The sequence below is a fragment of the Denticeps clupeoides genome, chromosome 10, assembly GCF_900700375.1.
Source record: "Denticeps clupeoides chromosome 10, fDenClu1.1, whole genome shotgun sequence".
NCBI classification, from domain to species: Eukaryota; Metazoa; Chordata; class Actinopteri; order Clupeiformes; family Denticipitidae; genus Denticeps; species Denticeps clupeoides.
This window is the reverse complement of record NC_041716.1, coordinates 15,558,964-15,586,142: the sequence shown is the minus strand read 5'-3', so window position 1 is coordinate 15,586,142 and position 27,179 is coordinate 15,558,964. Positions and strand designations below refer to the sequence as shown.

The window sequence follows — 27,179 nt, the reverse complement described above, 5'->3', positions numbered from 1 at the left end:
ATGTACACCTGAGGGAGGAAAAGAGAACATGAGTTGAGTGTCGTTGGCATATCAGTGCAGTGGTATGATAACCCATGTGAGGAAATAACCTCACCAAGTTATCTCGTGTAGAGGGACAAAAGGAGAGTACCAAGTTCTGAGCCCTGAGAGATGCCAGTGGATGTAGATCCTTTCCAAATCACTTGGTATGACTGCTCATAAAGGTATGAAACAAACCATTGCAATGCTGAGGCCCGAACGCTGCAGAGAGGCCGAGGAGAATAAAAAAAATGAGAGTTTTGCTGATCTGGGCACTTGTAGCTTCTAGGAAAGGGCTAGAAGGGCTGTCTCTGTAGAATAACCTGCTCTGAAGCCAGACTGGTTGGGATCTAGGAGGTTGTTCTGAGACAGATGATAGATTATTGTAGATACAGCGTTCTAGGACTTTAGAAAGAACTGAGAGAAGAGATACTGGTCAGTAGTTGTTAATATCTGCAAGATCAGTAGTGGGTTTCTTTAGGATTGGAGGAACTCTGGCTGCTTTAAAGGCTGATGTTATATAACCATTTAAACATTTATGACATGAAACAAAGGGGATAAGGTCAAGAGAGATGTTTTGGAGCATTGTGGAGGGGATTGGATGCAGTGGACAGGTGGTTGAAATTCCTGTAAATATGATCTGGATGATTTCATTTGATGTGAAATTTGAAAGTTGTTCTAGGGCAGTCAGCGGGTCTTCAGAGGGTAGAGTAGGGGTTGTGGTGGTGGAGATGGGACTATGTTCTGGGGTTTTTGAAGGTTGGGGGTGGAGGTTTCCAGTGTAATTGACTTAGACTTTGTTATGAATATCACAACTGCACATATTAAAAATGAGACGGGCCTGCTTATGTAAAATAAGCCTGGTCAACTTATTCTCTGCATCACTGTGTACATTTTCTGTTATATATGCTAAAGTATGAGCATGAAAAAAGAAGAATAGAAAGATATGATAAAGATTATTCACAGAGTGATTCCAGCAACAAAATAACAAATGCGATGCAGCACAGCAATAAAAGCCCTCATCACACTCGGCATGCATATTTTGCATAGAGAATGGTATTGCTATCCACCTAGGATTAATTGTGATCTGTGAGTTGTGGTGACCCTAGATGAACGTTAGTTGAGCCCTCTATTTTCTTAAATGTTGCAGCATGGATATGTTAGTGAATGTTTGATGGCAGGATGGAGGGATCACTGGATTGACCCAGCATGTGCATTCATTGGTGATCCCATAATTCCTTAAACACTCATCTCTAGAGTATGCATGTGTTGAATATGTGCATAGAATTTCAGGGTACAGAGAGGAGGTGCAACAACTGACAGACTGATGTAAGGTCAACAATCTATTTCTAAATGTGTACAAAATGAAGGAGAGGATTGTTGACTTCAGAAGACAATGGAGGGACCCCTCTCCACAGAACATTGACAAATCTTGTGTGGAGACTGTCAAGAACACAAAGTTCCTCGTTCATCTAGAGGAGAACCTCTCCTGGAATCTCGACACCAGCTGAACAGCGAAGAAAGCCCAGCAGCGTCTCTACTTCCTGCAGAGGCTGAGGAAAGCCCGTCTCCCATCACCCGTCCTCACAACCTTCTATAGAGGGACTATTGAGAGCATCCTGACCAGCTGCATCATGTCGGAGCACAAGACCCTACAGCAGATAGTGAGGACAGCTGAAAAGAGTCTCTCTTCCCTCCATATGAGACATTTACCAAACACGCTGCATCACATCTTTCAATGCACTCATCATCATCCTACCATCTGGAAAAAAGTTCTGAAGCATTTGGACCCTCACTGCCAGACTTCACTGCCAGACTCCACAGGCCATCAGACAACTGAACAATCAGGAACTTTCCTGATTGCAGTCATAGGCAACTGAAATAAAAAAGAATGCACAAAATGCACACAAAGAATTCTTCAAATTAAGAATATATTGGTATTGATGCAGACTATATCAAGCTGATCATAAGCCATCACATTCCCTGACAACTGACATTAACACAGAAACTGAAGAAACATTAGCCCTTACACACACATGGACATGAAAAGACACCCCTACATACCCCTGTATAGAAATCAAGTCAACAAACAAATGTATGCCTAATCCAAATGAAGTCATATTTTTGTTCTGTGTATGCTCCTTTAATCCACACTAGACATCAAGTATTGCACTCCAAACAGAATAATTCATTTGCACTTTACCAATAAATACTAATCATTATTTATAAGCACAATAATATACCCGGTTTAAGGCGGCCATTGCTGTAGAAATGCACCTCATGCACCACAATGTCTGTCATTTACAAACACTGTTCAATGAAAGCTCTTTAATAATTGATCAGATTGAAAAATACACGTCTGTCCATGGGCTCCAGAATCCAATTTCACTTTAGCAGCTCTGGGCACACAACGTGTCACTGCTGTAACAAAGTATAGCATGCTGTTTTGTCACAGGGTAATGTAATTACACATGAAAACTGGCGGCACTACAGCATAGCACTACAGGATGAAAATGCAGTTGTGGGTTTCACTCTAAATGTGAAAAAATATAGATATTTTTTTCAGGCTGGCAATATTGGGAATGTTTGTGGATGCTAATCAGGATTTCAGAATTTGTTAATAAAAACGCTAATGTCTTGAAGTGCCATGGTAACTGTTATTGCCAACAAAGAAAGAAACATTTATGGGAGAAAAGGTGGAAAGAAAGGAGGCTGGAGCGCTAGCTCCGTGTTGCCAGGTTGGGTGAATTTCAACATATTCAGAAAAAAGTTGCTTGTCCAGAGTAGGCATCATTGCATTGCTTTAAATAGTAGTCACTGGTAAATGCTTATGATATGGTCTGGGCAGTTTGTTGTGTTTTGGGGCATTTATGGACAATTCCGAGTAGGAACAATCAAGTACTCTGCTTGCGCAGGTTTAACTGATACAGAATGTGTTAGTAAGGTTCATATATGATATTTTGTTCATAAAGACATCAAAGTTAATTTCCTGGATGTCAGTCAGAATTACAAACCATCAAAGAGGGTTGAGATATATAGAAGCACAGCAAACGGTGCACACAGTGAAATGTGTCCTCTGCTTTCAACAATCACCCGGAGTGAGCAGTGGACAGCCATGACAGGCGCCCGGGGAGCAGTGTGTTGGGACGGTGCTTTACTCAGTAGCACCTTGGCGGAAATAGGTCTCTTTGTGTTGTGTCACTCTGGCAAGTTAGGCCTGTGTTTCCTTGATTCTAGCCAAAGAAGCAGCATGTCACTTTAAGGGAATGACCAAAACCAGCACATGGCAGATTGTTGAAGGCGGGATGCCACTGACAGAGTGTTTCTCCCTGATACGGGAGTAGCAATGATATTGTTTGATTTATTTTCAGGGCCGGACAAATACAACACAACATGACTAAGGTTGGTTGTATGAAGCAACAGTGCCACAACAACAACAGTCAAAAAAGCCAAGGCTCACTGGAAACTACGGCTCAATACCTCATGCCTTGCATTTCATAACAAGGATGTTGCATGGGAGTCAAATCCACACAGCCCTCCCCTTGCAAGTAGAATCCCTTTTGGAAGTTCCTTAATCAGCAGCCAAAATAACAGTTCATGCCAGATCAGCAATGGAAGCTCCAAAATATATGGTGGTTACCCTCCATTAAAAAAAAAATAAATAAAAAATCATAGTTTTTAAAATATAATGCACACATATTTCTCAAAATCGTCTTCAGTGTCTTTACGTTCTGGGTGACACATTAGCTGCCATATCTCTTGATTAAATGGTTTGACCCCAGATCATTGTGGTAATTAACTGGGAGAAGAATAGGGGGTTCTCTTTTTCAATTACTGTTTTATTAAAACCCAAATTACAAAATGACCCCGGTAGCACACAGCAGCGGAAGGTAGACACACAAAAAAAGAACTTCGTACAATGCGATCTTTCCTCCCATTTTACGGGGCAGAGCTCCTTATTCGGACCCGTTTCAGAACCAGGCTCTGGACAGCTCCCGCGGGACCGCGTAGCGGTAAGAGGGGGAGGTGGGCGGACGGGGCGGGGTCCGGCACGGTTCGGGATTAAAAAGTGGGGTGCTCCGTCGGAAGTGGCTGCACGTGGCACTCGGCGCGTTTTTCGGACCGGAACCTCGTGCGATCGCGGCGCGATGAGGAAAAAAAAAAAAAATTAAAAATTAAAAAAGCTCCGCGACATCAGAGGACCGCCGCTGCAGACGATGCCAATTCACAGAACGATGAGCCGCGAGGGACATTGTAAAAGGCTTTTCAGCCGCTGCGCCGCCTTGCTCGGCGGTAACGTGGCCGACGTGCGTCAGCCTGTTCGCACTGCGGCAAAAACGCGTTACTGCCGGCAGGAGCACGACGGGTCCGGGCTGGAAATGCCGCAGTTGTCTCGGCCGAGGGGACGTCTCACCTTCCCGATTTACACGAACTCCCGCCTTCAGGATGTTCTCTTTCTTGCGTTCGTTTTCGCACTGAAATCGCACCAATCAAGCCGCGTCCAGACGTTATACGGAAATACAGTTTTTAAGGTGCAAACTATTATATGACGTTTTTTTTATGTAGTAGTGAGAGCTACATGTGTGAAATATGGATGTCTTCCCCCTTTGGCATGCTTACTGTACATCCTGGGCAAGAGTATCTTTATTATAATTTCTTATAATAATATATATAATATCTGACCCCATAGTTTCATTCACGGATTGATCCATGCACATTAACAATACACGTCCATGAGATCAATGTAGGGGGCATGATTCAACTGTAGATTTCTTAATCCCACACGGGCCTGAAATTGTTTCTAAATCATTAAACAGCAGATCAGTCGTTAAACCCATAGATACCAGTAACCTCTATAATGGTTCACGGGCAGCACCTCGGTATCTACAAAACACAGGACACGACATATGGATGAAGACTTCTTGCAACAGAGCATTCTGCAGATACATTTCAGAATAAAACCGAGGACAGTGGACCATACGATTCAGAAAGCATGATAATCAATTATCATAATCCTGTGTGGGCACGGTGAAAAAAATAGCTCTGGGCTTCCCGAAGGGGAGGGTTGCTATTTGATTAATAAGTAGTTTAAATGGCTGGAAATGCACGTATTGTTTTACGAAGGAGGATTTGCTGAGGTCTGCATAGAATTTGAAATCCAGATCTTACCCACAAACCTGTACCTTAAACACACTGGTCTAAACTATATTGCTCTGTTTTCATTGTAAAGATTCTACTGTATTCAAATGCTCCCAATAAAAAGAAATTGCATCCAATTGTCTAACCCTGTGGCCTGTTATTAAGCCCTAGGGAAATTATTGTCATCATTATAATTGCAATGTAGTATAACAAGGCCCCCATATGGCCACCAAAAGGTCTGCTAAGGCGGTGTCTCCATGTATCGGAGCTTCTTTTCCAACATGTCCCACAGATGTGCTATTAAATAGAGACCTGGAGAATTTGGCCACACCTCAATATCATTGTGTTCCTCATGCCACCCATTTGAACCATTTTAACAGCATGGTAGGGTGCGTTATTCTGAACCAGTCAAGGTTCTCGGTCAGCAAAGTAACATGAATTGCCACATGAATGCCGGACCCAAGGTTTCACAGCATCACAGTGTATCCACAGGCTTCTCTTCTTTCCATAATGCACCTGGTGTCGAGTGAGTGCTGGCCATACTTCTGATGTATCTTTGGACCAGGATACTCTGTGTTCCATGTCTGCTCATGTACCTATTTCAGGCACTTTTGTCAGCACACAGCCCCACAGACAACAAACTTTGATGCACTGTGTGCTCTCACACCTTTCTATACAATCTAGAGATGTTGGAGATGTTATGATCCAGCTGTCTAGCATCACAATTTTTCAACTTGTCAAAGTTACTCAAATCCTGAAAATAGACATTTCTTACTACTCCCCACCCACTGACAGGTGTCATTGTGAGATTTTTACATTTTCTTGAGGTCATAATGTTGATCAGTGCATATGAAGATCCACATTTGGAGGCCTCCAACCCTGAAACCTGAATCAACAACTTAAATAACTGTAACATAACAACAATAGCAGTGGTGGCCCAGCGGGTAAGGAAGTGGACTCATAATCAGAAGGTTGCGGGTTCGAATCCCCAATGGCCAATGTGCCACTGAGATCCCCTTGAGCAAGGTACCATTTGACACAATGTTCCCTAGTGCCTGTCATGGCTGCCCACTGCTCACTAAGGATGATGAGTTAAATGTATAGGACACATTTTGTTGTGTCATCGTGTGCTGTGATTGCTTCAATTCACTTTTTCATATCTTTGCATCTTCACATGTCAGCACCATCAGGATGCTAATGAAGTGCTTTGAACCGAGCAGAGTGTTGGCTAAAAATAATTTTTTTTTGAGGAAAGAAGAAGTTGGTGCGTAAGTTAAACCATATTGATTTCATGATGTTTATGAAGAAGGAATTAAAGTAGTAGGCTTGAAGACCAGGGAATGACAGAAATGTAGCTGATTTGTCTGTCAGTGAGTCTGTCACTGGCCTGTTATGTTCCCTGCTGTTTTGTAGTCATTTTAGCATTCATGTAAGTATTCATGCATAAAAAATTGTTTTTTTTTGTGATTCTGAATTACACAAAAATGCAGATTTATGACCTCAGCATTACTTGTTAGTTTTCTGCTTGTGACTTTGGTAAATAGTTCAACATTCTCTATATTGTATAATAGTACCTTACGGGATTAAATTACATTTGAAAGCAATGCATTTATGATGAGCAAATGAAATAATGACCTTGACATTACCAGCCGGAACCTGAAGATGAGGAAGATCATAACCTTGACAGCATAACTAATTAAGAAGAGGACACAAAATGGCAATTTAATTCATGTGGCCAGCTGGTAATTAAATGATTCAGCACCTGAAGTGCAATGCCTGAAGTCTGAGTGTGGAGGCAAATAATGGATAGCAACGATGCTTGCTAAAGTCTTGTTCAAAGTCTTGTTCAAAACCGTTGGTTGACCAGCAATTGCTCGTGGGTGCCCATGATATGAAATGATGGAGACCCTTTCTATGTCAAAAGGGAATGTTGTTTTGGAGACCCATCTAACAACTTTAAAAACCATGAAATTAACAACCATTTCAAATTGACATTTTTGGCATTTATTTTATCCAGATTGACTTACAATCAGTAGTTACAGAGACAGTCCCCCTGGAGACACTCAGGGTTAAGTGTCTTGCTCAGGGACACAAAGGGTTTGAACCTGTGACATTGTGGTCTTCTGGTTCCTAGTCTTACCCACTAGACTACAACCATCCTTTATACAAAAAAACATTTTATGGAATTAGACCTGAAAAAGAAAATGCAAATATGAACCGAATGTGGCAACACTATATTTAGTCAACAAAGCAGACTATGAGTGGCAGCCAACCAGCCATCAATCTTCTAGACCAACTTGACTTTCAGGGTCATGAGAGCCTCTCCCGACAGTCTTCAGACACCAGCACATCACCGGGTGAACACAGAAACCCACTTAATATGCACTTTTCAGACAATGACCAGCGTGGAATATGCGCACAGTGTGATATTTACCATAGATTTTAACAAGCACCTTGAAGTTTGACGTGCTTATGCAATAAATACCTGTTCATTGTAAAATGGAGGTTAGTTTGTGAGGCAGATAGTAGTATCTTATGCTTTGGATAATATGTTTGTATATCTTTGCAGATTTTTTTTTTCTAAAGATTCATTCCTTGCTTTACTTTGAATGCATGTTTCTGGCCATTAACATGTTTATTTTCAGTGAAAAAAAAATCACACCCCATGATTTTTGTGCTTCTGTATCTTGTCCCTCAACTCACTCTGCATGACATGAAAGATTTTCAGAAGTTTTGACTCATAATAATCAAATGAGACAAACATGAACAACAGTAAATATGTACAGTCCAGGCCAAACGTTTGGACACACCTTCTCATTCAATGTGTTTTCTTTATTTTCATGACCATTTACATCAAGATGCAATACAATCAAGATGGTTTGGGGTGAGCTGGACCGCTGGCAAAGGGGCCAACAAGTGCTAAACACCTCTGGGAACTCCTTCAATACTGTTGGAAAACCATTTCAAGTGAGGACCTCTTGAAGCTCATCGAGAGAATGCCAAGAGTGTGTAAAGCAGAAATCAGAGCAAGAAACTAGAATATAAAACATGTTTTCAGTTATTTCACCTTTTTTTGTTAAGTACATAACTCCACATGTGTTCATTCATAGTTTTGATGCCTTCAGTGAGAATCTACCAATGTAAGTGGTCATGAAAATAAAGAAAACACATTGAATGAGAAGGTGTGTCCAAACTTTTGGCCTGTACTGTGTGTACAGTATATATATATATACACATATATATGTGTGTGTGTGTGTGTGTGTGTGTGTTTGTGTGTGTGTGTATATGCGCGAAGGTTTGCTGTGTCTGTCAGCATAGTGTCCAGATCATGGAGGTGCTACCAGGCAACAGGCCAGTATGAAAATAACACATTAAATGAGAAGGTGTGTCCAAACTTTTGACCTGTACTGTACAAAAAAAATTTGTGATGTCATATCCAATGCTAACTTGTGGATTGAGCTAATCTCTGAATGAACAATTTAACAAAATCCTATGCCAGTCACACTGAGCTGTTTTATCTTTGGAGAACACTGGTGCACAGGTGCTGCCTGTTGGCCGGTTTTCTCTCCTGAGCATCTTTGAGACAACCTGGATAACAACAGTCATGATTCTGCCAATGACCAGCAGTTTCTTTGGGCCTTCCTGATTCCAAAGCAGCAGATTCTCAGACTAACTGATTCCATGTGCCTGAGGAGTCAAACAGTGGAGGCTACAATAGATGTTAAATAATAGACTAACAGACTATTCATGATTTTGAATAGAATTATTTGAATATTGGAATGTTTTGTGTTGTGATTTACTACCAGTATTAATAATGACACAGCGTTCTATGCACTGAATATGTATCATGTTACATATGTTGCCTGGGAGAAGGTGAGGCTTCACCCCAACAGTGGTTGAGCCCATCGTCTGGGCGGTGGACCCCTGCCTTTGTCAGACACCCTCCCATGGTTCACTCCCAGGGCCCTCCCACAGGATTAATTATGCAACTCAATGCAGCACTTTCCAAGCTCCAGCTGCTGGGCTGCCTTGCCCACCGCACTTCATTTCTCATCTTTTCTCACCCTGCGCGCCTCATTCTGCCACACTTCATGTCTTAAGAGAGGAGAGAGTGAGATTTCTGACCTAAATGCACAGAGCCACTACACTGTATATCACATTTTATACCCCAAATATCTGTATATTTGCATAACATTTTAGTGCTGGAACATTCTTGCCAAAAGTAACACTATTTTAGATGAATAATTTTAGTTCAAGAGCAATCTCTTGAAATAAAATGACTACAATGAAAACAGCTGCTGTTCAGTTGCTTTGGTGGGTGAATATTAGTAAAGTGGATGATAAGGAGGAGACACTAAACACAGTGCTTATCTGCAGACTTCATTGATCTTTTAATCATGCATTTTCCCTTTTAATTATTCATTTTCCACAAGTCCTTGTACTGAGCACAATGCCACACCAGTTCTCTTCAACAACCAGGGGCCGATTAATAGAGCACCTGCCTGTTGTTTTCCTTCACAGAACCTGATCTGACATACAATAGTTAATACAGAGTTCAGTAAACCCCAAACAATGTCATTTCCAATAACCTTCAAGAGATTTGCTATATTTCAAAGCAATTTTTCATTATTATTAAACCTGTAAAGCACTGAAACAGAGGCCATGGTGTGTAGCTCATGTTCAGAGACATCGTCCTGGGGATGTTTGCTGACCTCACACAAAACTGCACATTGTGTGTCACCTGTGTTACTGGGAATGAATCTGAACAAATAAGGTAGTGCTTAGTTTTAGATAAATTAGTTTCATTCTGTCCCCCTTTTAGCCCCTTGGTCTATAGAAGACTGTTCATTATTGGTCTACATTCCATTATATAATTTTTTGGATAGGATGAATGGAAACTTGTATTATGTACTTTAGGTATTTTAGCCAATAGGTGGTGTATAGCAGTGGGTCACATTAAACAAGTTATTAGTGGGTATTCTAATGCAGATAAGATATTTCTAATAAAAAGGAATGTTAACCAAAATGGACCACCAGCTTTCCATTCCTTTGATTAAGCTGCATGTTGAGAACATTCTAACATCCACCCCAGAGGTTCAAGGTTACCTCTACCTGTCCATTCAAACACTATCCGCAATGCCATGTGCTAAGCATTGGGCTTGTTTGCTGCTGTAAGGTCAAATTTATATAAATGGTTTCCTGTATGTTGAATAACAGAAGCTAGACTGTTGTTGGTGTGTTGTCCAAGAGACGATCTTCAAAAACAGTTTAAACTGGCAGGACATCTCTCATGCACGCTACTTTTTCAGTTAATAGGTCACAAATATTCTCTAAGATTGTGTTTCTTGTTTTATCTATGCATTTATGTAAATCTTGTAAATCTTGCTGGTAGACAAGCCCCACACCCTTAATAAAATAGTGCCCCTTGTGTTTTATCAGAATCAGAAAACTTTATTAATCCTGAAGGAAATTGCTTAATATCTATTTAGCAAACATTGCCTTTGGAAACATATACTTCAGAATGCTGGACTCATTTCAAGTCACTTTTGAAAGTCTTCACAGGATTAGTGAGAACCATCTGTGCTATTTAGTGGGATTTACATGAAAGCATGTGCCTGATTGGATCCATATTAACTAACCACCAGTCTCTAGGACTCTGTCACTCTTTCATTTCAAAGGTACATTACATAAAATAAAGGGTTTGTGCCATTACAGTAAATCGGCACTAGGCTGTAGATGTCCTCAGTTATTAACATGATTATTTATTAATTTTTTTAGCCAGCTGTTTAAGACAGCTGAGTGGTTATTTCATTTTCCCTCAGGATCTGAATTTTAGGCACACCGTGTTGTATGGAGCTGCTGCAATGTGCTGCAGTGCTTGGTTCTTTGAGCACACCCACTCCTTCTTTTTTCCCTATGTCCTCATATCTGTCTCAAGTCGAGTCAAAGTAATGTTCAGTATTCACAGCATTAGAGCATCCCACACAACCTCCTCAGCAAATACACTCAAGAACCCCGTGTCCCGGAAATTAGCATTTTTCCCTCATTAACATCTTTATTAACTTTTCCTCAAAAGTTCCTCCATATTTTTTGCATTTGTATTTGAAGAATTCAGAAGGTGTCCATTTTCATTAGTGTCCATTATTCACTAGCATTTACACCTAGCCAAACGGGATTACAAATCATTTACAATGATGGTAAAATTGATGTAAAAATTACTGTTGTATCTCTTTTGTTCCAAACCAAAAATTGTATGGCAGTGGAACACGTATACGAACATATCAGAAGCTTCAGGTTTGCAGACATTTGCTGACCCCCCTAATTCTTTCATGACATCTGACTCTTGTCACGCTGCTTAAAGTAATTGTGTAAAGCTGGAAGATCTGGTACTCACCAAGAGTGCTGACCTGGTCCCCTACATCAATTTTCCTCAACGAGGGCTTGAGATTATTGCTCTGCTTGGTTCAACTACAGTCCTGGGATCTCCTAATTACAGTTTAGGTGGTCCAAATGTGTTACGGTCTTTTTTAACTCACACGCAAAAACGCCCACACACTCACAAGACACTAGAACTCAGAATGTAGATCTGAGCAGAGAGAGGAAAATAGACATCCACACTGCAGTTTTTTCTTGCCCACTCACCCCCTACCATTTTCCTGCTGCATTTGCCTACCGCTCTCTCATTGGAGGATCAGCCCAACAGTAATGTAAGTTGGGAGGGGCTGCTTTACCATGCTTCAGTTCTCCGTGCACCCCCACCCATCCACCCACCCTTCTCTCTATCCCTCTCCATCCAGGGGACTGCTGAGCTCTGCAATTTCAGACACAAGCTGGGGGGAAAAAAATGGTAGAAAGGCGAGACATGGAAAGGCTGGAAAAAAAAAAAGATCAGATAAAAGGATGTCTGGTGTGTACCAAAAGTCACGCACAAGTGTGGTTTATCGGCTTCGTGTACTTGAGCACAATTGCTGCAGGATTGCACGGTGGTTTGACGGGTCTGCTCCGCTGTAATGCACACAATTTAATTGAATAGAAAGTAAGTGGGGGTTGGGTGCAGCAATGTTGACACACAGCTGAGAACAGCGAGCGCTGAGGCACATGCACCTAATGCATTGTCGGGGAAGGGAATGGGGATGGAGGAAAACCAGTCTGCTGTGTTTTTAATCATAGGCGCACTGACTGTAAAATACAATGATTCATAAGTCGTGCATTTCAAATGCACCAGATTTTAGTACCTTTTTATTTAGGACATTTAGCAGACGCCATTATCCAATCAGTTGTTACAGGGACAGTCCCCCTGGAGACACTCAGGGTTAAGTGTCTTGCTTAGGGACACAATGTTATTAAGTGGGATTTGAACCTATGGCAAGTGTCCAACCAACTAGACTATTACCACAATGGTAACAATTAGCAATTAGTATTACGTTCATGTATGTTTTGTAAAACGTATAGATATTTAACCTAACACTAAAGAATTTTACATATACTCAAGCGTCTATAAACGTGTGGTTGGCAATTTGTGGTGGAAGATTTGAACCTCTGGTGATCATCTGTGCTTTGTCATGTCTTTACTTATTACCTGATTGTTGTGTATTCATGTGTATACAAGCCTGCCTTGTGTCTAGAGAGAAGGTGAACTGGTTTGAAGCAATGTGTTGAACATTGCTTCATTCAAATAATATACAAGAGCCATCTGCTGGTTAGCCGGATGATTTGCAATCAAAACACTTTTTTAGATGTGAACCATCAAGCAAATGTGCATTATCAATACTTATAGTAACAGCTACTACTACTAATAGTAATAATAATTTTTAGCCAACTTGTAGTACACATTTTTTTAAAGAAACATACAGTGTAGTGATTGATCTTCTTTTTGTTTGGCAGCTTCTCATTAGGGGTCACCACCGCAGATCAACTTTTCTTTTCACACTTTGTGTGAGAGGAGTCGCGTGAATTACAGGCTTGTCCTCCTGGCTGGTGATTTACTCTCACCTATTTCTTAAGATTGTCTGATCTGAAAGGCACTTTAACATGCCGTCCAGTGGCAGAGCAAAATCTGTTTGCTGATGGCGAGCATAACCAGTGTTTGCACGAAGAGTCTTTATTTCTATGTATGTAATAAAGGATGTTCCTCTCACCATTAGACAGGAGTGTGACTGACTATGTGAACCTCTTCTGAGAGGTTCATCACACACATGTAAACACACATATAAAATTTCAAGAATCACATGTTTGAGTACAATGACCCCAAAAAGTGAAGATAATATAAATGAGCAAACAATGCAGTTGTGTGAAACCTGAGCACAGTAATTAATGTCTAAAAAATGTCACTTTTATGCTTTTTCATACTTCTATCCTCCTGTTGAAAAGGTTATGTATAAATAATAAAACCATAAGGAAGTCTTATCTAAATGCAGAAGAACAAAACTGAAAAGTTTGAGATCCATCCAGATGCTGACATTTCAGATGCTGACATTTATAAGATGTTCAAGATCCTAAAAAGAATGATTGCATCAAATTAGCAAGAAGCATGGCATGAAAAATTCAGAAACTCAATATATATGCATACCTTTGAATGATTTCAATTTTGCGTAATTTGTTGTTCCGTCATCATCTGAATAAAAACGTTTATATAATGAATATTATTAATACAATCAATATAATCTCTCTGTAATTCAACATGGTTTTCTATATTTTAAGCATGTATACTTAAGATTTTGGCTTTCTTTTCTTTCTTAATATCTAAACTTGCTTTGATCAAAAAACTTGATTCTGATTATTAAATGTATAGATAAAACCAGGTTTTTAAAGGTTTGTCCTGGTATTAAGTAGAGAATAAATTATGTCTCACACACTGGTAAGTTTTTGGTTGAAGTTGTTTGTGCAAGAGAGTTCTTCACATAAATGTGGATAAGGCCTATGTCACACGTACATTATGTATGAAAGACATTATGCTGGGAAATCCAATCTGTTTGTTGAATTTGCACAGATCCAAATTATTTCACAATTATCTCCTCACATGAAAGAGGCCTGAATCCAGTGTGAAGCATAATTACCTTTCCTTTGCTCCAGCTCAACATCATACATACAAAGTGACTCCTCAGAACTGTGACACTCTAAGAAAAACAAAGAAAATCAAACACACATATACAGTGATTGTATACATACAGTACAGGTGAAAAGTCTGGACACACCTTCTCATTCAATGTGTTTTCTTTATTTTCATGACCATTTACATGGTAGATCCTCACTGAAGGCATCAAAACTATGAATGAACACATGTGGAGTTATGTGTTCATTCATAGTTTTGATGCCTTCAATGAGAATCTACCCCGGCAGCAGGATCACTACCTCCACCTTTGTGCAAGGAGGAACAGGAGGAGAACTGCAGGAGCCCTGCAAAATGACCTCCAGCATGCCACAAATGTACATGCGTCTGCTCAAACAGTCAGAAACAGACTCCATGAGGGTGCACGTGAGGGTGCATGCAGCACGTTTAGCATTTGCCAGAGAACACCGAGACCTGTGACCTGTGGTCTTCACAGATGAAAGCAGGTTCACACTGAGCACACGTGACAGACGTGCTGCCTGCAACATCCTCCAGCATGACCAGTTTGGCATTGGGTCAGTAATGGTGTTGATAAACTCCATGGGTTGAGAAATGTAATTTTTCATTGATAATTGTTGTGTGATTTATTTGTCAGCACCTTAAACTATGTCAATTATTTAATAAGAATATTTCATTCATTCAGATATAGAATGTCCTATTATTGTACAAGTGTGCAATTAAATGTGTCAAGTACATTTATACACACCTTTTTCAATTCACTTAACACATTTAACTGTACACTTGTACACTTATTATTAAATCATTTTTTTTTTATCATAGCCATGTTGGTGAAATATTTTAAAACACTATGATTGTCCTTTAGTTGTGTATTGTCTCAGCCTGCTTTTACAAAATAATTACAAAAATATATGAAATAATAAAAAGGTTTAAATACATATTTTCAGATGTATTTGACAATTTTAAAGACATGGTTTCTTTTTCAAATCTGTCAAATTGTAAAAATGTTTTTTCCACAATCAAAAGTTAGAATCATGAAGAACATGAGTTTGTTTCAACCAACCACTTGTGCATTTCAGACAACGGCATCATGTCCAAGTTTATCTTACCTTTTGTTGGGAATGGATCACCACCAACATATGAATACCTATTAGATGGTATCAGCGCATCTAAAATGACATTATTATCATTAGAATTTGCCTGTGGCTGTGTTAAACAAATGTGAGAAAAAATGCTAAATTATACTATTTTATACCAGTTTTTGCATCCTGCATGGACATGAAAAGGTCAGGCTGAGGTTCCTTCTCAACTGCTGTAAATTAGAGGAGATTATAAAAAGAAATGAAATATGGCCAGCCATGTTAGCAGGTGCTATACCACAGTTGTCTATTATGAAAAATATGAAAAACTACACATGCAGCAGCCACAACATTAAATACAGCTGTCACTAGATTCAATACTGAGGCTGATCATTGCATAATTATGCTTATTACTATTAACAACATATAGAGCATAATCACGTCAGTGTCTAGATATGAAAAAGCAGGGAACAAAAACAGGCAACCTGGTTTTCTTCTGCATTTTAGATAAATGCAACCCAAAACTGTGAGAACAATGCCTGTTATTACGCAGCCTGAGATGGAGAGAAGGAGTTTTCGTTTCAAAACTGCAGACATGGATAGAAAATAAAATATTACATTAGGTATTATAAAGCAAAAAAATACATTAATACATTTAATTTCTGCTCAAAAGGCTTATCTGCAGTTTTAGGGGGTCAAACTAATCTGATAATGGTCCAGTCATTAATGCGCTCCGATTTAATTAATTTATTTGTTGTCACATCAGCCTTGTTCTGTCGTATTTGGACACAGACTGTAAATCTGTTTATTCGTTTATAGTTGAACTCCAAATACTTCCCCAAAATAATTTCTGCATGGTTAGTTGTTTCCAGCTTCAATGTGACATTGAGAGCCTGGCAATGAAAAGAGAGGCTTGTTGGCGCCCTCTGGTGGCCAAAATACGCCACAACGTCACAACCCGGTCATTACAAGCAGGGTTTTTTTGTTTTGATCAAAATTGTTGTGTGTCAGGTGTGCGTTTACTCAAATAAAAATATTACCATTTTGGAGGGAATTATCAATGACAGAGGGTGTATTAAGTATAATATACACACACACACACACACAGTTTGGACACACCTTCTCATTCAATGTGTTATCTTTATTTTCATGACCATTTATATTGGAAGATTCTCACTGAAGGCATCAAAACAATGAATGTACACATGTGGAGTTATGTATTTAACCAAAAAAGGGAAATAACTGAAAACATGTTTTATATTCTAGTCTCTTCAAAATCTCTTCCTTGAACCGTCACCTTATTGTGGTGGAGGAGTTTAAGAGGCCTAATGATCCTAGGAGCTATGTTGTCTGGGGCACTTGATGCCCCTGGTAGGGTCTCCCATGAGAAATTGGTCTTAGGTAAAGGGTGAGAAAAAAGTAAAGTTCAGAAGATCTTTCATGGAAAGAACAACAAAGAGTCAGTGTACCCAGCCCAGAGGGCTACCGGGGTCCCACCCTGGAGCCAGGCCTGGGATTGGGGCCCATGAGGGAATGGGTCCTGACTGTTTGAGCATATGTGCAAAATAACAGCTCAGAGTAGCCACCCTACTACCGATTGGCTCCAAAGAGGTTCTGGCAAACCATTCAACACCTCAGGAGAGGAAGGCAGCAACTCACTCATACTGTTTACAGTGGGGATGGGGAGTTGCTGATGTCGACTAGTCGGGTGGTGGAAGGAATACTTTGAGGAGCTCCTCAATCCCACCGACGCACATTCCAATGAGGAACCAAAGCTGGGATACCTGGACATGGACTGTCCAATCTCAGGGGCAGAGGTTGCTGAGGTAGTCACAGCTACATATGGCTAACCCTAGGGCTGTCATGGATGACATGTCTCTGAAACATTGCATGGACATCGAGAACAGATTTGGTGGAGTGGCAGACTGGGATGGTGGTGCCCGTTTTTAAGAAGGGACCATAGAGTGTGTTTCAATTAAAGGGGGATCACACCCCTCAGCCTCCCTGGAAAGGTCTACTCCAAGATACTGGAGAGGAGGGTCCGGTCAGTTGAATCTCGGATTGAGGAGGAGCAATGAGGTTTTTGTCCTGGCCGTGGAACTGTGGACCAGTTCTTTACCCTTGCTAGGGTGATGGAGGGGGCATGGGAGTTTTCCCAACCAATCCACATGTGTTTTGTGGATTTGGAGAAGGCTTATGATCGTGTCCCCAGGGCCCCCCTGTGGGGGCGCTCCAGGAGTATGGGTATGGGGTGGATGGCCTTTTGTTAAGGGCCATTCAGTCCCTGTACCAGACGTGCGTGAGTTTGGTCCGGCAGTAAGTCGGACCTGTTCCCGGTGAGGGTTGGACTCCGCCAGGGCTGCCCATTGTCACCGGTTCTGTTCATAACCTATATAACCTTTGATTTTCCAGTCGATCTCCTCACCTATGGTCATGAGCTTTGGGTAATGACCGAAGGAATGAAATCGCTGATACAAGTGGCCAAAGTGAGTTTCCTCCGTTGGGTGGCCAGGCACAGTCCTAGAGATAGGGTGAGGAGCTCGGACATTCGGGAGAGTGTCAGAATAGAACCGCTGCTCCTCCACATCGAGAGGAGCCAGTTGAGGTGGTTCGGGCGTCTGGTCAGGATGCCTCCTGGACGCCTCCCTGGGGACCCAGGACACGCTGGAGAAATTATATCTCCAATCTGGTCTGGGATCAGACTGATTACTGCTTTGTATACTCTTGGCATTCTCTCGATGAGCTTCAAGAGGTCGTCACCTGAAATGGTTTTCCAACAGTCTTGAAGGAGTTCCCAGAGGTGTTTAGCACTTGTTGGCCCTTTGCCTTCACTCTGCGGTCCAGCTCACCCCAAACCATCTCGATTGGGTTCAGGTCTGGTGACTGTGGAGGCCAGGTCTCCACTTTTTGTTAAGTACATAACTCCACATGTGTTCATTCATAGTGAGAATCTACCAATGAAAATGGTCGTGGAAATAAAGAAAACACATTGAATGAGAAGGTGTGTCCTGTACTGTAACGTATGACCTGTACTGTACATACACACACCTTTCTACCCCATATACAATTCTCTTAACTACAGAACCATGTCTTTTAAAAGTTGAAATATGTACTTTGTTCAAGAATGACTGCTGAAAAGGGAGTGCATGTAGTCTGTTATAAACATGTATGATGCACTGGTAATGTTTCTCAAACTTGATCTTAAAATGTAAAGAAATTATTGCAAATTCTCTTTTTTACCCAGGTTGTTTGCTTTAAAAGCCTCACTGAAGGTGGAAGACGTTGGCCGTTCTGTTCTGAATCCCTTGCACTGAAATTCACTCTCGTACATTTCTTCTGTGGCCTTGACAGAGAGTCTTTCCTGAAAACTGTCGGACAGTTGCGTTCCATCTCTGAACCACGTAAAATTCCATCCATAGTTGTCCTTATAATGAACCTCACACAGCAATGTCAGACTGTCCACAGACAAAATGTCTGTCCAGCTGGTGTCAACAGTCAGCGAAGCTGATGGGAGGGCTGGAAACAAACAAAAAAAAACAGGGTTCATTGTGCTTTATGAGCACAGAAGCAGAATGCAGTTACAGTGACATCTGGAGGACATCATGGCTACGTACGTTTTACCAACAGATTCACAGGTCTGCTGCGTTCTGAGCGATATGTGTCTCTTTCAGACTCACAAAAGAACTTTTCATTATTCATGTGACGAGTGGAGCTGAAGGTGTAGTTCATCTCATGGCCGCCATGCAGCTGCTCTTTCTGGGTATTTTTGAACCAGTGATATTTCCAGATACTGGGCAGATAAGCAACTTCACACTGCAGTGTGACTTCCTCCTCCTCATACATGAACTCAAAAGACGGGTACTGACGTACAACAGGAACCAGTTTCTCGTCTGTAAGTAATGTTTTAATGGTTATTAACACTGAAACATCTGACATGGTAAAAAATAGTGAATTTTCTATTGCCAACGTCTTACCATAAACATACAGATCAATCATATTACTGGCAGTAGTAGACACAGGCATTGTTTTATGTTTTCCCACACAAGTGTAGTTTCCAGATTGTCCACTAGAAGCTAACTGGATGAGACGTTTCTTGTCAGAATCGATCTTCTGTCCATCCATGGTGTACAGAAACTCTTGTCCATTTTTGTACCATTTGTAATGCCAGTCTGTTGAATTCGGTTGAATGTCACACATCATATTCACTTTCTCAGAGGGAAACACTTTCGTCCATTTAGACTCCAGGGTCAGATGTGGCTTTGGAAGATCTAAAGAGCATGTAACAAAGGTAAAAGTTCAGATTTGTCTGTCGTAACATTCTCCTCATAGCCAGAATTCAATAGTTAATTAATTAATAATATGAAGCTTTGTGTTATTCAGCACTCACCACTGACCAACAGATGAAAACTTTTGCTGGTTTCAGTTGTGACAAGTCGTGTAATGTGGTTTCCTTGGCAGGCGTACTGTCCAGCATGCCCTTTGGTTGCGGAGCTAATTGAATGTGTGTCCACATTTCCACTGACACTGAATGTTTGTCCATTCCTGTACCATATGTAATCCCAGTGTGTCGAATCAGGCTGAATGCGACACTTCAGGTCCACAGGCTGAGAGGAGAAGACGTTTCTCCAATCGGATGTCAGCTGTGGTACAGGGAGATCTAAGGTATTGATGCAAAGGTTAATTAATGAATACAGAGAACAATGTTGTGGTTTTATGATGAAGGTTAAATTTGAGTGATTCGTACTTCTATCTCTGACACTGTAGGTCTATAAAAATATTTGAATAGTAGAAGACTATAAAAGGAAAGTTTACTGTATTTACCGTCTACGATTATCCCCATGCTATCACTGTCAGTGGTTGTTACCGATCGAATTTTGTGGAATCCTCGACAGGTATATTTCCCTGTGTTTTCTGTGATTGCAAAGTAAATTGAAAATGTGTCTTCATTGAACGGGACCTCTTGATGGTTCTTGTACCATTTATAATGCCAGTCTATTGAATTTGGCTGTATGTCACACTTCATAGTCACATTCTCAGAGTAGAAAACCTTTGTCCATGTGGTCATCAGGGTCAGGACAGGTTTAGGAAGATCTAGAGAGGAGGAACTTTTTGTTAATATTTCTCTCTCACTTTCCATAAACACTTAGTACTACTCAGGATCACGGCTGGTGGAGCCCATCCTGGGACACTGGATGAAGGGAACTTAATAGGGCTGAATAATTGCAATTTGAATAAATGTGCAATGACTGCGATTCTTTTTGCAACCCCAGACTCTCGATTAATGTCAGGGCTGCTGTGAAATGATGCATTTGCAGACATGCTGCATTATGTTGCAGTCTTTAATACACATAGTATAGTGAATAATGAGCTGACTTTACAAAGAATAGGATATTTAATCACAATATCTTTCAAAATAAGTTACGATTAGATTTTTCAGCCCTACCACTTATCCTTACGATCAGTAGTTACAGGGAGGCGGTCAGGCTTAAGTGTCTTGATCAGGTGATACCCTGATCCATTAGGCTACTACCCGTTCCACTACTGTTACTCATTACTATTTCCGCACACACCACAAACATAGGGAGAGCATGTAAATACACAAGGTCCCAGCTGAGATTTGAACTGTGACACCACATTACTAACCACCATGGTACAGTACAGCATTAATGTTTATTACAGTTTTTATACTAATATTGAATATGGGACAATATTAAAGTAGCATGAAATTAGAAGAATTTTTTTTCATTCAGCACTATAACATATTTCAATACATAAAATGAAGTATTTACCTTCAACGATGAGCTCAATATTATTGCTGTCACTGGTTGTTATAGATCGATTCTTGTGAACACCTTGGCAGGTGTACTGCCCACTGTTTTCTTTAACTGCAGAGCTAATTGAATATTTGTCGGCATTTAGCGTACCAACCACTTGTCCATTTCTGTACCATCTATAATGCCACTCTGTTGAACCAGGGTGAATGTCACACTTCATAATCACACTCTCTGAGGAGAAGACCTTCGTCCAGTTGGACTCCAGGGTGAGATGGGATCTTGGAAGCTCTAATAAGGATGTAATAAAAGCAGTGAGTTTTAACATTATGTCTGAATAATAAAATGAGCTATTATTGGATATAGTATTATTGGATGTGGGAAATTTTAAACAAGGTTGCCCAAAACCTTTACACATCACTGTGTTAAATAACTCTGTTTTGACTGGTACAAATACATTCCTCAGGACACCAGACAATTCCTGAGGCATCTGGTTGTAAGCTGTCATAACATGTCTGACAATGACCACTGTGGCTCTAATCCACAGAGATGGAGAGACGCCAAACTGAGTCTAACTGAGACTATGAGGGAGCATTTCTGGATTTGTAGGCAAAAGTTGAAAGGAGTATAACAATAGGGTGGTGTGAGTGAACTGGGAAAAGAGGAAGAGAAGCTGGGCGGCTTCATTCTGGATCAGTTAGAGAGAAAAGGATTTCAGATTACACTTGACAGAAAAGGGGGAGGTTGCGGACCTATTTAAGTTGTTGACTGTGTTGTTTTGATATTGCAAGATAAATGATAAGTCTATCTATATTTAATGTTTAAAGATGGAAGACCTGTATTTAGATGTGGAAACATTTAATCAGTTTCCATTTAAAAGCTTTGTCATACAACTAACTTCTTTTAAAAATGTATTAATTTTATTGGAATATTTTTATCTTGTACAGAAGGCACAATTAAACTGCGCCATAAAATGAATATACACGAAATGAAAGTATTGTCAACACCAGCATTTCAAATCTCATCAGAAGGTTAATTTAGGTTAAACTAAATATTGACTCAGATGTACAGATGACTTGGCACACCAAAAAATGTATTGGTACGACTGCCTTTACACTCACAAACTGTAATGACATTCTTAATATGACATTTAATTTACTTTAATGACATTTTTCAATAAGCTTCAATGTTCAGCTGGCACGCCCTTTGCAGCTATAAAGGCTATATGGCTATAAAGGCTTTCCACAAGGTTGGGGAGTGTGTTTTGTTGCCAATTTTTTACCATTCTTACAGAAGCACATTTGTGATGTCAGAAACAGATGTTGGACAAGCCTGGTTTAGAGTTTCCGCTCTAACTCATCCTAGAGGTGTTCTTCTTGTTTGGGATCAGGGCTCTGCAGGACATTTTGCCACACCAAATCCAGGTCTTTATGGATTCATCCTCAAACTGCTCCCATAAGGTTGGGAGCATTCAATTATCCAAAATCCTTGGTATGCTTTCACTGGAACTAAGAAGGCAATTCCCAAACCACGAAATAACCTCACACCAATCCTCATTTAGCTAAACCCGGTATCGTATTTCGAATTGACAGACAGAGAAATGTGATTTGTCACACTAGAAAACAGTTTACACTTAGTGATATAAGGCTTGGAGCTGCTCGACCATGGAAACTGGCCATGCTCCCAATTTGTTACAATGTCACTATCAGCGGAAAAATTTGTTTAGCAAATACCATGCTGAAATTCATTAAGCTCCTGAGAGCAATCAGTTCTTTCACAAATGTTTGCAGAAGTGGCCAGCACGGCAAGGTACTTTAATAGGGGTGCTACGATACTCAGTAAAATACTGAACTGTTTGGTCCACCCTGCATGCTCCAATATGCCCTTGTGGACCGCAGTTGGACATGAACTCACAAATAGGGCTTTTGCCCATTGGTCCTTAGAATTTAGCAGGCTCTGGTGCTCGCTTTGGAGATTGCATCTACTTCTGCAGGCCCAGAACAGTGGACATCCCTGCAGCACCAGAGCCTGTTCAGCTGTAAGCGCCAATGGGTGAAAGCCCTCCCAGCAAGTTAATATTCAATCCCTGTTGTGCCTTCACCCACTTGGAGATGAGCTGGAAGTGACACGGAGAGAAGGTGGCAAACCGTAAAGAAAGACACTCTCATGCAGATGCGGGGATGTCCATCTTCCTCCCTGTTTATTAACTTTCAGTATTGCAACCTTACTATGCCCGGATGTTCAGACAATATAGAGGTCACACATTCCTTATCATTAATATTCTGTACAAAAGTGACAGCTACACAAAAAAACGAGGTACGTTTTTCCCCTTAACTTTTGCACCCCTAGTGCTTAACAACATATAACCGTGGACAAGGAAGTGATTTGAACACATGAATTTAATAATTTAGGCAAGACAGTGTTCCTTCAGGAACGGCATCCAGCATAAAACTTTGGTCCTATCAATTGTGTGGACAACCAGCCCTACTGGGATGACCCTTAATGGGTGCAACCGAAGGAAGAAGAAGAAGGAAGGATGGGTACTCACCACTGACCAGGACTTGAATTCCACTGCTGTTATTGGTTGTTAGAGGCCGTTTAGTGTAGACTCCTTGGCAGGTGTACAGTCCAGAGTGTTCTTTGGCAGCAGAGCTGATAGAGTACATACTCGTGTTGCCAAAAGTGAGCTCCTGGCCATTTACATACCATTTATAAAGCCATTCTGCTGCTTGATCTACTGGAATGTCACACTTTAGGACCACTTCTTCAGAGGAGAAGATTTTTGACCATTTGGACAACAGGTTCAGCTGTGGTTTGGGAAGCTCTGAATAAAATATATTTTTTTCATCTAATGTTTGAATGGGCAATACTTTTACAACACAAAACAACTGACAGAGGAAATCTTGCCAGTGCTGGGTTAAATACAAAAAGAGGGAAGTATCCTTTTTGCACCCAGGCAACAGCAGCAACAACAATTATGTGTAAACAGGAAGTAAACAGGACAAATCAACAGATAATGAGGAAGGACCGGCAACACACATCAGGCAATATGTTCTGCAAAAAATAGGTTCTACAAAATTACAATTAGCATTACTTTGAGGGTGAAAATAGCTTATTCATACAAGAATAAGCACATGCATCTTAGACTGCAAAACAGACAAACAAAATTTAAAGTGTTTACCTTTGACTCTGAGCCTAACACTCTTGCTGATTTCAGTTATTAGAGATTTTTTCTTGTGGTCTCCTTGGCAGTAATACTGTCCAGAGTGTTCTTTTGTGGCAGAGCTTATTGAATATGTGGTCACATTTTCAATATTAGTGAGCCTGTGTCCACTTCTCCACCATTTATAGTTCCAGTCTGTTGAATTTGGTTGAATGTCACACTGCAGAGTCACACTTTCAGAGGTGAAGACCCTTTTAGATTCCAGAATCACCTTTGGTTCAGGAATATCTAAAGAAGAAATATGAAGTATTAAGTATTCAAATATTCAGTGTTCCCTAGATCCTCTACACGTGTGATTTTGGCCAGTTTTACTGCTTCTTTAATCAGTGCAACTGTTTTCAGTGAATAGAATAGTTTAAAGTACTTATGTAATGAATCAAGATTTTAAAATCACAGACATGGGTTAAGGCATGAATGTTGTTAGGCCTAGTTTGGATGGGCTTCAGCACCCCCACCCTCCCCAAATGATCCCAAGCCTTCCTAAAATGTAGTAATTATCATACTATTTTTTTTTATTATATGTTCATACATTTCATGCAGGTACCCATTTAACAAATTGAAGCAGGACTACACATTTACAAATAGCCTTGTTATCATCATCCTTGTTTGATTCAAATTTAGTCAGTTTAAGATTCTATAGCTAGTAGGTGTGCTTTAGGACCCAGGTGGAAGTTATATATCGCTGCTTGTTGATCTGCAGTTCAACAGAAAGAAGCGGCCATAGAATTTCATTGACACAGATTGTAAGTATGTGTCCATCACTGTTCATTGCTTTACTAATGTTTCCATAAAGTTACTTTGAGTTGAGTATTGTAAAACTAATTTAAAGACCAAAGAGACCTGAGGCAGAGCACATTCCAGAGAAGCCAGTGCTGTACCTGGAACTCCAGACTAAAATCTTTCAAAGAGCAGTGGTTGGACAGGTCAGATTTACAGATGATTAATAATAAGATGCTCCTCTATGAAAGCATTTTTATTTTCTTACAGAGAATGTATAATACATAATAAAAGTAACACCTACCATTTTTTAGTTCATGTGACAAGCAGATGACAGCAGCAATTACTAAATAGAAGTCAGAAAACCCAATGTCACGGTACAATAAAAAGCAACAAAATACCCTCTTGATTGGGACAATTTCTTTTAATCTCATACCATGAATCACATTACATTAGTGATCAAGCCAGTGATCAAATTTGTACTATTGTTAATAAAATAAAAAGGAAAAATAGCTGCAATGTAAAAGGTAGCACTGATATGCTTATATTACATGATGAGATAAAGCATTTAATTTGATGCATTTTAGTGCTACTTTGATCACTGAATACAGTAAATACTGAAAGAAAAACGTGATGCCTGAGTTAACTTTCTGAACAAAAGAAACAGAAACTCTCCCATGTTTACCTGCAATAATCGGGACTTTATGAAGAGCCATTTGTGGAGCTGCTCTGTCAGCTTCAGTCAGGATTCAGTCTGCTCCAGATGAGAGCAGATTAGAGGTGGGGCAGGAAATAAGCACTGTCTTTTTTCACGCAGCAAAGTTCCGATCATCAAAATATATATCTGTGGTAAAGCTGTAGTAATTTGTAACCACTATAACATTAAATGTGTTGCACACCGTTTTAGGCACTAAATCACCAACCCAAACAAAACACACTTGCCTACGAACCAGAACACATCAAACTCCACTTACACAGGTTACCCACTTACTGCCGTAATTAATCTCCTATACTTTGTGCAGTAGAAGTGCTGCCTGGTCCACTTCCATGAGGAATGTGGGAGCGCTTTGAGGTGTGAAGCCGGCTGTGTTCTTTTTCCATTGCACACGGGTCGTGGGAAGAGTACCATCCTGAGTTTTTCTGTTAGATGAAAACAGCAGGCTGTAATTGTTTCATACGCTGACATTGGTCAACAGAAGTGGATGTGGTATCGGTGTCAGAAGTAGGGCAACAGTTGACAATATTGAGGGGCAACAGTAGAGTAGGGTGCAAATCCAGAAGAGTAGTTAAGAGAAGAAGCTGGTGTGATCATTCAGGAAAAGGCTAACAGCAGATGTGATGCAGGAATAAATGAATGAGTTAGCACGGAACGGAAACATTTAATGTGAGTTGATATTTATGCTATTTGATGTTGTCAGCGGGGTGCTTCCAGGTCATGGGTTCCGGTTTCTGCAGTGTGCCCCAACCATGACAGGACCCCTCTTTAGGCCTGGCGTCGGACGGGCCAGGAGCCGCTGGATGGGTGTCAAAAAACTCTGGAAGGAGAGCTGAATCAGTATGTCTTGGCTCCTTGGGCCCATACCCCTCCCAGCCTCCCCAGAAGGGACCGATTTAGCAAGGTACCATTTTCTTGTTTTGGGAAGGCATTGGCAATCCTCTGCTTGAGAAACAGATTTGATCACCCAGGTGGTAGATCAGATAGGGGCAGCATCGCCAATTCAGCAGTAAGGTTAAGCACCTGGTGGACCAGGGTTCAGATGTGACGAATCCGCTGGCTGACCATGGGTATGGGCCCCTCGGCCGAGGGGGCAGGAAACCAGACAGGTGTATGCCCAGTGGAGGCTTTAAAGGGCTAGAGGCCGATGGCGGTAGACACATATTGGTTTGTTGCAAGTTCATCTAGGAGCAGGTGCTAGGATGGGTGGAGCAGCAACAGAGGAGCTATTTCTCCAGTTCCTGGTTTATTCACTTTGTCTGCCCATTTCCCTTAGGCTGGTAGCTGAAGGTTATGTTGACCGAGACCCCCAGCTGATCCCAGAAGGGTCCCCAGTCTGACCGTAGTTCCATGGGGGGGCCTGTGCTGATGAACGATTTCATGGATGGCATGCGTGGTGGTCTGGGAGGCCATGAATCATAAGGCGACAAAGTAAGCAGCCTTGACGATT

General features: G+C 40.8%; 2 protein-coding genes across 5 annotated transcripts in view; both read right to left on the bottom strand.

Moving 5' to 3' along the window:
- The window catches only part of LOC114797698 (synaptotagmin-2-like), a 30,901-nt gene extending 19,079 nt beyond the window's left edge, over window positions 1-11,822 (bottom strand). For both annotated transcript variants that reach the window (XM_028992697.1, XM_028992700.1), the window contains exon 1: window positions 11,552-11,822. The gene's annotated coding sequence lies outside the window, so the exon portion shown is untranslated. The remainder of the gene's footprint in view (window positions 1-11,551) is intronic.
- A 552-nt stretch (window positions 11,823-12,374) lies between these two features.
- Window positions 12,375-25,773, bottom strand: LOC114798477 (Fc receptor-like protein 5). 3 transcript variants are annotated; one of them, XM_028994225.1, is made up of 16 exons: window positions 25,700-25,773; window positions 25,319-25,360; window positions 24,256-24,525; window positions 23,623-23,898; window positions 21,093-21,365; window positions 20,125-20,394; window positions 19,691-19,960; window positions 19,278-19,571; window positions 18,918-19,193; window positions 18,544-18,819; window positions 15,789-15,890; window positions 15,480-15,536; window positions 15,334-15,393; window positions 14,214-14,273; window positions 13,727-13,771; window positions 12,375-13,652 (listed from the first exon to the last, which is right to left on the bottom strand). In XM_028994225.1, exons 1-16 carry the CDS (start codon window positions 25,728-25,730, stop codon window positions 13,645-13,647), a joined length of 2,610 nt encoding a protein of 869 aa, XP_028850058.1. In that variant the 5' UTR covers window positions 25,731-25,773; the 3' UTR covers window positions 12,375-13,644. The 3 variants fall into 3 exon arrangements, with proteins under 3 accessions (XP_028850058.1, XP_028850059.1, XP_028850060.1); XM_028994226.1 differs by lacking the exon at window positions 18,918-19,193; XM_028994227.1 differs by lacking the exons at window positions 12,375-13,652; window positions 13,727-13,771; window positions 14,214-14,273; ... (1 more) ...; window positions 15,480-15,536; window positions 15,789-15,890 and adding an exon at window positions 18,220-18,254.
- Between the last annotated feature and the right edge of the window lie 1,406 nt (window positions 25,774-27,179).

Coding starts and splice junctions, on each gene's coding strand:
- LOC114798477 (XM_028994225.1), bottom strand. CDS start 25,730: ATGGCTCTTCATAAAGTCCCGATTATTGCAG. Junction 18,820..18,917: donor TGTGAATCTGTTGGTAAAAC/GTACGTAGCCAT, acceptor GTTTGTTTCCAG/CCCTCCCATCAGCTTCGCTG. Junction 14,274..15,333: donor TGATCCATTCCCAACAAAAG/GTAAGATAAACT, acceptor TGTTTTTCTTAG/AGTGTCACAGTTCTGAGGAG.